This window comes from Ruditapes philippinarum, unplaced genomic scaffold (assembly GCF_026571515.1).
Source record: "Ruditapes philippinarum isolate M1 unplaced genomic scaffold, ASM2657151v2 ctg7213_1_1_1_1, whole genome shotgun sequence".
In the NCBI taxonomy this organism is placed as follows: Eukaryota; Metazoa; Mollusca; class Bivalvia; order Venerida; family Veneridae; genus Ruditapes; species Ruditapes philippinarum.
This window is the reverse complement of record NW_026856461.1, coordinates 29,363-40,806: the sequence shown is the minus strand read 5'-3', so window position 1 is coordinate 40,806 and position 11,444 is coordinate 29,363. Positions and strand designations below refer to the sequence as shown.

At 34.8% G+C, this 11,444-nt stretch overlaps 1 protein-coding gene across 1 annotated transcript in view; it reads right to left on the bottom strand.

The window, feature by feature from the left end:
• Positions 1-11,444, bottom strand: part of LOC132746634 (uncharacterized) — a 20,877-nt gene extending 9,433 nt beyond the window's left edge. Inside the window, exon 1 of the mRNA XM_060735854.1 lies at positions 11,297-11,444. Within this exon, the coding sequence (XP_060591837.1) occupies positions 11,297-11,299 (3 nt within the window). The 5' untranslated portion in view covers positions 11,300-11,444. The remainder of the gene's footprint in view (positions 1-11,296) is intronic.

The window sequence follows — 11,444 nt, the reverse complement described above, 5'->3', positions numbered from 1 at the left end:
CTAAAAATACTGAAAATATCCACACAAAAATACCAAGGTGCACAACTACACATGCTGAGCAACATTCTTGTAAGGTGTCATGACAAGGTCAAATACTTTTTCAGTTACATGCAACAAAAGTTGAAAATTGGAAATTTTTTCTAAGTCAGGGGCAATAACTCTAAAAATACTAAAAATATCCACACGAAAATGCCCAGGTGCACAATAACACATGCTGAGCAACATTCCTGTAAGGTTTCATGACTCTAGGTCAATTACTTTTTGAGATACGTGCCACAGAAAAAGAGAACGGATGGACGGACGTTCTAACAGGAGAGTAATAATGTGGCTACTCTATTGTTCTTTTTAGCCACACAAAAGAAAATAGCCACATAAAAGCATTACGGAATGAATGACATCAAAGAGAAAGAACAGTCACCTATTGTCCCTCTAGCCACATAATTACTGTTCTGTGAGTGCGGATGGACGGACAGACGAACAAGGGTAAATCTAAATCCCCCCACCCCCCCCCCCCCAAAAAAAAAAAAATCGAAAAAACTTGTGTGAAAACTTTTATCTCACTTATCCTAAGTAAACTGTAATTATGAACTACAAGATCGAGACATTTTTTACCTGAAGTGAATGATTCATAAGACTTTTATAGAGGTCAACTAGGCATTGCTTTATGCCAAATATCTGAAGGATATTCAAGTTTTTTTCTATAATTACAGGATTTATTTTCATCAAGTATTTATAGAAAAAAACTTGAATTTTCTGTTTATTATATACATTTTATCATTTTAAAATGTGACAATTTGACAGACTTCCACTTAAATTTTGAGTACTGGCTGAATTTAGAAGAAAGTAGAATGGCAAAGACACCAGTGAAAATACGGAAAATATGTTTTACTGCAGTGTAAAAATAACTATTTACAGTGAAAATATGGAAAATGAAAACACACATTTTATTTCATCAATATTTCTCAATATTTCATTTATAAGTATATAATAAAGAGGCAAAGTATTTATCCACAAAAAGATAAGAATAAAGATGTGTTTTTCTTTACCTTGGTCTACATGAGGAAAGGGACTCAGAGGGCAGGGCCGATTCTGACCTGAGGGTCATGATTAATATAACTTTGTAGAACTTTCTACAAATTGATGCTACATGACAAATATCTAAGCTTTGGAAAATGTAGTTTCACACGTGTTTTCCTATAATAAAATGACCACGGGGCGGGCAAATTTTGACCCTAGGTGTATGATTTATATCAATTTTGCAGACACTCACCAGGTAATGTTACATTCCTGTGTTCTGCACTATGTCTCATAATAAGAAACATTTCTGCCAAGTGGCTTTAATTCATTTCTATTGGTTCAAAAGATACAGAGCAAACACAAAATTTTGAAAAAGAACATAATGACTAACTGCTACTTTACTTGGTAACCAACATTACTAAAAATGGCATTTTGTTTGGCATTTTGTTTAAGTGTATTTAATTATAAGGTTTTAAAGCTGTGAAAGACACTAGTTGATATGAATGCAACAAATGATAATTAAAGCTAATTGCTAATTGGTTACATCGAACATATAGATGCTTTTCACAAAGCAATTTTTACCTACCCTGGCCGTCACTTTGAGTGTCATTCCAAATATATTTTATGCTTAAGGAAAGTTACGATAAGATAAAAATCTGTAACAATTCCATCATCTTCATAAAAACTGATAACAAGAGCAATCAGTAATCACAGTCAAGGTGATATCATATTAAGCAGTTGCACTGGAGGGTGACTGACCACTTTGTTCACTCTATATGTTGCAGCTATTTTGTAGCATGTGTTAGCTACTGTGAAGCAGGAGACACAAAAATCATTAACAAGCCAAAAAAGTCTTTAATTGAAAGGCCATAACTCAGCCAAAAATCTTTCAACTGGAAAACCCATTAATTATGCAAAAGTACTTGAGGTATCAATCATTCCTGTAAACTTCCACTCAAATTGCATTTGTAGTATATAAATAAGTAGTCTTGATTAAAATAAATTATTTTAGAAATTAAAGGGTCATAACTGAGCAAACAAGATTGCATTTGAGAAAAATGCTATGCCACCGCATTAATACAACACTAAATAGTAGTGTTGGAACAGATTTTTTTTGTTTCTATACAATTTTGAAGATTGTCATAATGCATAGATCCCTGACCTATCTTATTCTTATTATCAGATTAGTGGTTAAATCTGTTGTTAACTCAATAAAAGATCAGAGTAGGAATATATCAATGCACTCGAGTCTAGTGAATTTGGTGGTGAAGGTCATATTTCACACAGCCTAAATTTCATGACTACATCAAAGAACAACACAGTAAGACACTTTGTCAAAATCTAGGTCAGCTGAAATCAAAGTTCACTTTACATCTTAATCTGTGCACATGGTTCAAATTTCATAGCTGTACATCAAAGGACAAGAAAGTAGGTCACATCATCAAAATCTAGGTCACCTGATATCAAAATTCAATTTTACAACTAAAACTGCGCACATGGTCAAAATTTCATTGCTGTACATCAAAGGACAAGAAAGTAGGTCACTGTCCCCTTGGGCAAGGCAAAATTTTGGACCCAAGGGTTTCATTCAAAACAATCTTGATACAGGTCCACCGAACAACATTTCAAGTCAAATATCTAAGCTGTAGCTTTCTCCCATTCAGAAAACATTTGTTTTATTTTCTGTTATTACTATGTGTACATAATGAGATTCACTGCCCCCGGGCAGGGCCAATTTTGACACCAGGGGAATAATTTGGACAACTTTGGAAGAGGACCTAAAGATGATATTATATAGCAAACATCAAAGCTCTATGCCTTGTACCTTCAGATAAAAATATATTTTTTTACTATATGTACATAATGAAAATCAATGACCCCCTGGGCGGAACCAATTTTGACCTCAGGGCTATAATTTGAACAATCTCGGTAAAGGTTCACTTCGCAAAGTCTCATGCCATATATTTAACCTCTAGCCTTTGTCAATTCAGAGAAGAAGATTTTTCAATTCAGAGAAGAAGATTTTTCAAGTTTTTACTTTATACATATAAGGAAAACTATCTCCTCTGGGGCAGGGCAATTTTAACACTAGGGGCATAATTAAAACAACTTTAGTAGAGGACCCATAGATGATATTATATACCAAATATCAAAGCTCTAAGCCATGTACCTTCAGACAAGAAGATTTTTTAATTTTTTACTATATGTACATAGTAAAAATCAATGACCCCTGGGGGTGGGGCCAATTTTGACCCCAGGGCTATAATTTGTACAATCTTGCTAGAGGTTCACTACATAATGTTTCATGCAAAATATCTTAACTCTAGTCTTTGTAAATTTAAAGAAGATGATTTTTTAAGTTTTTACTATATACATATATGGAAAACCTATGGCCCCCTGGGCGGGGCTAATTTTGACACTAGAGGCAAAATTTGAACAACTTTGGTAGAGTTCCTATAGATGATATCATTTAAAAAATATTAAAGCTCTAATAAAGACAATAAGATTTTTTACTATAAGTATATATTGAAGATACATATAAGGAAAACTAATGACCCCCCAGCGGGGCCAATTTTGACCCAAGGGCTATAATTTGAATAATCTGGGTAGAGGTCTACCAGACAATGCTTTATGCAAAATATCTAAGCTCTAGGCCTTTTGGGTCTTTGCAAGAAGGTATTATAATTTTTTACTATATGTACATATAGTGAAAATCAATGACCCCCGGGGAGGGGCCGATTTTGACTCCAGGGCTATAATTTGAACAATCTTGGTAGAGGTCTACCAGACAATGCCTTGTGCAAAATATCTAAGCTCTATGCCTTTTGGGTCTTTACAAGAAGATTTTTAAAATTTATAATTCCTTTTGGTTGCCACGGGGCGGGGCTGATTTTGACCCCAGGGCTATAATTTGAACAATCTTGGTAGAGGTCTACCAGACAATGCCTTATGCAAAAAATCTAAGCTCTAGGCCTTTTCGGTTTTTACAAGAAGGTTTTTTAAGTTTTTACTATATGTACATATAGTGAAAATCAATGACCCCCGGGGCGGGCCGATTTTGACCCCAGGGCTTTAATTTGAACAATCTTGGTAGAGGTCTACCAGACAATGCCTTATGCAAAATATCTAAGCTCTAGGCCTTTTGGTTCTTTACAAGAAGATTTTTTAAATTTATTCTTATAATTCCTTTTGGTTGCCATGGCAACCAGATTTCTGCATGGAATGAAATTCTTTGAACAACTTTGGAAGCCCTTCACCCAAGGATCAATCCTGCCAAGTTTGGTTGAAATTGGACTAGTGGTTTTTCACAAGAAGATTTTTTAAGTTCACTATATAATCTATAACACACACACACACAAACAAACACACACACACACACACACACAGGTGAATCGCTATATGCCACCGCATCGCAGATGCTGCGGTGGCATAAAAATCATTCAACTGGAAAAACCCATGAAATATATGCAAGTACTTGAGCTATCATAATCAATCACTCCTGTAAACTTTCATTCAAATTGCATTTCTGGTACAAGACAAGAGCCGGTTGAACCGGGTGATGCTCCCCGAATAGGTTTTGGACACAGGAAGGTATACCTCTTGTAGTGTCAGAGTTATGTCACAGACAAAGTTCAAAGTGTAAAAACAACCCAAATGTTGCGTGTGACACATTGTCTCAATATGGTGATCATTTCTGTAAAATAGTTGTAAAATCTGACTTCAAATAACAAATATGGACTGGATACGAATTTGCTGCAAGGTCATGCTGTGACCTTGACCTTCAAGGTAGCGACCCAAATGTTGCGTGTGACACGTCGTCTAAATATGGTGATCATCTCTGTGACATAGTTTTAAAATCTGACTTCAAATAACAAAGTTATGGGCTGGACACGAATTTGGGACGTACGTACGGACTGACAGACGGACAACCCGACGACTATATGCTCCCCCGAAATTTTTCAAGGAGCATAATAAACGATATTCTTCATGTTAAACAGTACTTGGTATGTTTTACATTTTCTTTCATTGATTTTTAGATGAAGTTATTTACAGTAATGTTTTTTCTTTCTTTTGTATTTGCAGGGGAATGCCAAGTCATTGAGAGTGAATAAGAGAGATGTAAGACTGCTGTAGACAAAACAGAACCTCCCGACCTCATAAATGACTTAAAATGATGTTTTTGATTACATATATCATATATGATATATGTTGTCATGTGTACTTATTTGAATATAATTTGAAATCCATATATTTATATGTCTATTTTACATAATAAACAGCTGTAATAAAATAAAATATTATAAATGTGTTTATAGTCACAATGATATGACTACAATGATATTAATAGCTTCTAGCATATCTTTACGAGGTTAGTCATGTCTCTCTTTCAGAATTATTGGCTCCAACTTTGGAGCCATTGGCTCCAACTTTTTCTGATTGGTAAATTTGGTGGCGCAAACTATAATTGTCCCAGAGGGAACCCTGAGAAGTGTATATGCTTCTCTTGGTTTTCGGTTTACTTTGTCCAGATGTAGCATGCCCATTCATGCACTACAGTGCGTAATTCACGCACAAAATTCTAGATGCACGCATAAAAATTGTAAGTAGGGGGTACATGCACGTAAAGTAAAATCGTCAGAATGAATGTTTGGGATAGCCTAATTTGCATATCAACTTGATGTTGTTGCCATCTACCAATGGTTAGGAACAGTCTAAACCCGGTCACAATTGCAAGTCTGCTTTCAAAGTCATCTCAGTCTGATTCGTAAATATTTTAGTCATGTTTTGACGTCACATGTACTGTCTTAAGAAAAAAAGTTTTGGATATTTACAACTTCCAAAAAGTATTTTGTGTTCTCCAATGATAAGCAAAAAGTTAGTCACTTGATTTTTTAACAACTACCTTCAATTGTGAGCTTAACGTATGTCATATTGAGATTTTGAAATAAATGTACATATTTTCAGATATACAAAATTTTGGTTATGGGTAATAATCGTATGGACTTAACAAAATACCAGAGATTGTAATGGCTGTTATATTGCTACCTTAAGTGACGAGTTTGTGTCTGTGTTAGTGGGTAGTAATACTTAGTGAAACAGCTGTTCATTAATATCATGTTGACAAAAACATGTTTAAACTTATGACTATGTGTACCCCCAGATTTTGAAATGTATCCCCAATTTTCAATGACAGGGGGTACATGTACCCCTACCTTTGAAATTGAGTGGGCATGCTGCAGATGTACTAATCGTTAAGAATTTTCCGAAGCATCAGTGCACTGGCAGCCCAGTGTGAAGGTGCCAAAATCATTGAACTAAATTATTGATATATATAATTCTGTTTACATACAGTCAAACGTGTATTAAGCGACCGCGCAAGGGAAAGACCCAAAACGGTCGCTTAATGAAACGGTCTCTTAAGACAGTCAGCATGATATAAAAGTCAAAATTTATAAATGACATCTTTCTTATGCGGTAGGATTGTTTTTCAACTTCATTTTTATATAAATGTTGAATAATTAGTACGCTCCGATAATCTAAATGGATGCAAATGTAATAAATAACTTTCTGATATTTATTGACAAAACGGGGTGCAAAATAGTTTTGATCCATTACGTACATGTTTGACATTTTTTCCAGAATTTGTTGACTTCTCCGTTGTTTTTCCTTCTGAAAACCCCATTAGTGAAGATGTTTTCTTTTGTGCATTTTTTCATTTGAAATAAACAAACCACATCTAATTGTTACGATAAATTTAATTGCTGATAAAGTTCAAGGTCAATTCAATGCAGTCTAAATGTCAACAAGCGAAGCGTATACACCATCTCAGTAGGGGCGGAGCGTTGCATTATTTATCCGATATTATTGGATAATACACGTCACGCGTATACTTAACTTCATTTGCATACGCTAAAACTGTTTGGGAAATAGAGTTTTTCACACGTTTATTTGTTGTGTTTTGATTGTTGACACTTGTGACATTACAAAGCGGCGTTCTCTAAAAACACAATTACTTGACAGGTAAAAGTGGTCGTTTAATGAAAAGCTTTATCTCAATTAGTCTCTAAAAACACAATTACTTGACAGGTAAAAGTGGTCGTTTAATGAAAAGCTTTATCTCAATTAGGTGACTAATTAGCGGTCGCTGGTCGCGTTGAGCAAAAGTCGCTTAATACATTAAAGATATAGAGAGAAAATGATCGGGGGGAATTTAAAGTGGTCGTTTAAGACAAAAGTCGCTTAATACACGTGGTCGCATGGGCAAGTTAGACTGTACATATGCCAGACTTTTGCTGAAATTTACCCCCTCATTTTGCTAGTATATAGTCTGTATGGAATTAAAGTTTCAATTGCAAAATCCATTGAATACATGTAAAACAATATTTATGTTTACATTTTGATTGTGGTAAAAAAAGATAACTTCACATAGTTTTTTGCTGATAAATATAATTTTCTTTATGTACACAAATTTTTTGACTGCTGACACTTATCAAGTGACTCAAAATGCTATAGTCCAATCAGGTTTTTTTTCGGGTCCAGTAAAATCATGTTTGGTCCAGTAAAAATTTTCAGTTTACAGGACCTACTGTCCAGTAAAACTCGGAGGTCTTTCGCATAGACTGGCTGGTGTTGATGGTACCATCACAGAGTCTGGATGGAGTAACAGAGTTGTTTTCCGCCATTACGTTGTACCTCATCTCATTAAGTACTTGCCTGAACATTCACCAGATAGTCCAGTACTTGTGTTGTATAATGGGCACAAGTCCCATATAAATTTAGGTTTGATAGAATTGGCAAAGACACAAAATCTTATCTTATTTATCCTGCCAGCACATACCAGCCATGTGTTGCAATCCCTTGATGTTGGGTGCTTTTGACCATTTGAAAGGATTTATAACTCTGTGAGTCACAAGTTTATGCATGAACACTGCGGTCAGAGCATAACTAGATACAATGTCTGTTCACTTGGATGTTCAGCATATGATAGGGCATTGTCAGTCAACAATTTGCAGTCATCTTTCCGCAAGACTTGTATATATCCATATGATCCCAATGTTGTGAGTCCTTCCAAATTCAAGCCATCTGAGGCCCTACGATGTTCAGGAATATATTGAATCGTTTTATAAAATGATCCTTGGAATACCTATTACTCATTAGCAGGTTATATTTTGTATAGGAGGATGTGAAAGCAAAATTGACAGCATATATCCAAGGATTTTATATCCATTAATTATCAGCCAATAATAGTTTATTGCGTTGTAATGTTTAAAATGTTGAATATTCTACCCACTGCTGAAATTCAAGATACATTTAGCAAGTCTGTTTCACCCTCTGAATTTTTCACTGCCAAAGCAGCTAATATTACTGCCAAAAAATTAGCAACCAAGAAGAGAATGTACCCGAGCACTGTTGTCAGTGGCAAGGCAATTACAGAGGAATCTATGGTTGACCAGGTTAGGCAGCATGAGATTTCCAGAGTTAAGCCTAAGTCTCAGAAGAGGAAACCCGAGCCCAAACCTGGACCTTCTGGAACTTCGAAACCAACCGTTAACACATCAAATGCATATGTCAATAGTGATTCTGAACCTGAGGACTCAGAAGTTTGTTGTAAGTGTAATTTACTTACACCTCAGGAATAACATCAGTGTACTTCTCTGACATTTGTCAAGTGGGTATAGTGCACAAAATGTGGACACTGGGTACACTTGCTTTATTGCACCAGTGTGAGACTAGTGAGAAGGGGAGATGTGTTTCTGTGCCATCACTGTGTTACTGAAGAGTAAATTTACTATAAAAGTACTGTGCTAAAATAAAATACAAAATAAAATTTAAATGATTTATGTATCATATAAATAAATAGTCCTATAAATATGATGTTGCGTTGAGATATTTTTGCTTCTGGGCAAAGCAACGTATTATCGAAATTGCTCAAATACCAACAGCACGTTCAACCAGAAAATCAGGCAGAATGAAAAACAATTAAGACAGCGTTAATTTACATTAATTTTGATCTATTTATGAACAAAATTAAAATATAAATACCTTTTAACAAAATAATTGAACTGTCCCATCAAAAAAATCATGATTAAATCCTCTCATGTATTTAAATTCTTTATACAGCCGATAAACAAATGGCCCCCATACAGTGTGCGAAATCTGATTGGCTAATTCAAATGCAAGCGTTTAATTGCGTCAGAACAGTCTAACGGAATATTTTTTAACGAAATAATTGCCCATGCACCTTCAGTGTGTTCGAATATATTTTTCTGTTCAAAAATTTTGAATCAATCTGCATAGCACCTTACTTAACCAGTATGGCCGATTAAGACAGAAATAGATTGATGTTTATATTTTATTTTAAATTGATAAGTACATTGTTTGAGAGTTTTTGTTTATAATGGAGCATAAAATTGAAAGAAAAGAAGATGAGCTTTTGAATAAAGCTTGAAAGGCAAGACAATAGACATTTTTTTAATTTTTTATGATGCTATGCGTTTATAAGCAATAACAATTAGATGTCAGGCTTGTCAAGTTGACCAACATAAACTATAACAAGCCTGTAATGTCTAATATATTGGACAAATAAATAAAAACAGAAAAAAACTTGTTTTTAATTGTTAAATACATTGCAGGTCCACGTTCCTGATGCTGTGGTCAACGTAAGTACACTATTTAACGTGTACAGTCTCCTATAGTGTGATAAAAATCAAGCCAATCACTGGCGTCGTTTCAGGGCACTCTTAAAAAAATGGCCATTCCAGGTGGATTATGAAACCATTACTGTCCTGATAAAAGTAAGCTGGTGAAAGTATCTATGTTATAAAGGTTAGGCAGGGTTCATACAGATCTCCAATGCCAAAATTCAAGGACTTTTTAAGCACTATTTAAGCATGTTTTCCCATTTTTCAAGCACATTTGTTGCACATATACCGACACAATTTTCAATCGAAGATGGGTAGTTTATTTGCCATTTTTGGTGAATACACATTTTCTGACCACAATTTTAAGGAATTTATAGAAGAACAAGAAAGGGTCATCAAATACAGATTAGTTCAAAACAACTGCAATTTGCCCACTTACTGTTACCTTGAGTAAACATTTTATTGATTTTGATACTAAATTGGATCATTTTCTTTTTACTTTGTTAATTTTTATCGAAACTATGTTATTCTGTGTTTCAAATTTTCAAGCACATTTTCCGCATATTTAAGCACTTTTTAAGCACTTTTCAAGAGAGTAATCAAATTCAAGGACTTTTAAGCACTTTTTTTCATTTTTAAGCACTTTTAAAGAAAGGGACTCAAATTTAAGCACTTTTTAAGACTGTACGAACCCTGTTAGGGCTAAATTAATAAGTTAAAACAGTTTATTTAGTACTATAACGTGACTTGACATATCACAGGCAAAACAATTCTTAAGGGCGTCGAAACTGGTCACTCGCGGATAATATCATTAAAGGGCCATAATTCTTACAAGTTACATGAAATGGAAAATGCCAACAATATGCATGCATGCAACTTGACTAGTCCAAATATTTAGACGTAACCGCGTATTTGAAGCTATTTTTTACATGGGATAAATCCGCTTTAACCGATAAACTGTTAAGTTCTAGTTCTACATCATACTGCTTTAAAATCGTTTACGATCACTCTAAGCAGGTATACATTGTATACATTTTTAAGAGACAGTTATGAGATACAAGGGAATCCGGGAACCAGTCCCTAGCTCTTATTGAATAGACCCTTGGTTCTTTTACATGCCCAGTGTATAGCACTGATACATGCAAGGATTACCTGGATTTCTTACCAGTACACCTCTAGTTAGGTGGGAAACACTGAAAGTATCTCTGAAAAATCACAAGGTTATAACCCAGGATCGAACCCGGGACCTCAGGAGTGATAATCAGTGGTCTAACCAACTGAGCTATCGCGCCACCTACAAAAAAAGAAAATGTGATGTCTTTCATTGAAGGACTAGCAAATAGACTTCAGATACTCATTCCTGAAAAGTTTAGATGTAAATGCAACAGTAGTTATTGAGAAGTAGTCCCGATAAGATTTGTGTCATACGGACTGACAGACAACAGAGAAGTAATCCATATACGTTTATAGCAGGCGACACAATAAAGTGAATAATCTCGGACTCCATACTGTATCCATCTTATTAAATGAAAAAATTGCTGCATCAAAATTTCTCAAAATGATGTCCTCAATCTCCAAATTACCATCTATTGATGTTATATGAAATTCTTTTTAGAAAATGGTAAAATTTGAATTACCATATCGCAGATCTGCTTATTTCAATATTTGTTTACAAACCGCATGGTTGCCGATTCGAGGAAAAAGGCGGGTTGCTTTGTGGCACTTCACGACATCAGTTCTTTGGTCTTTGGCCGTCTGCAATATTTTAATGCACGAGTTTAAAAA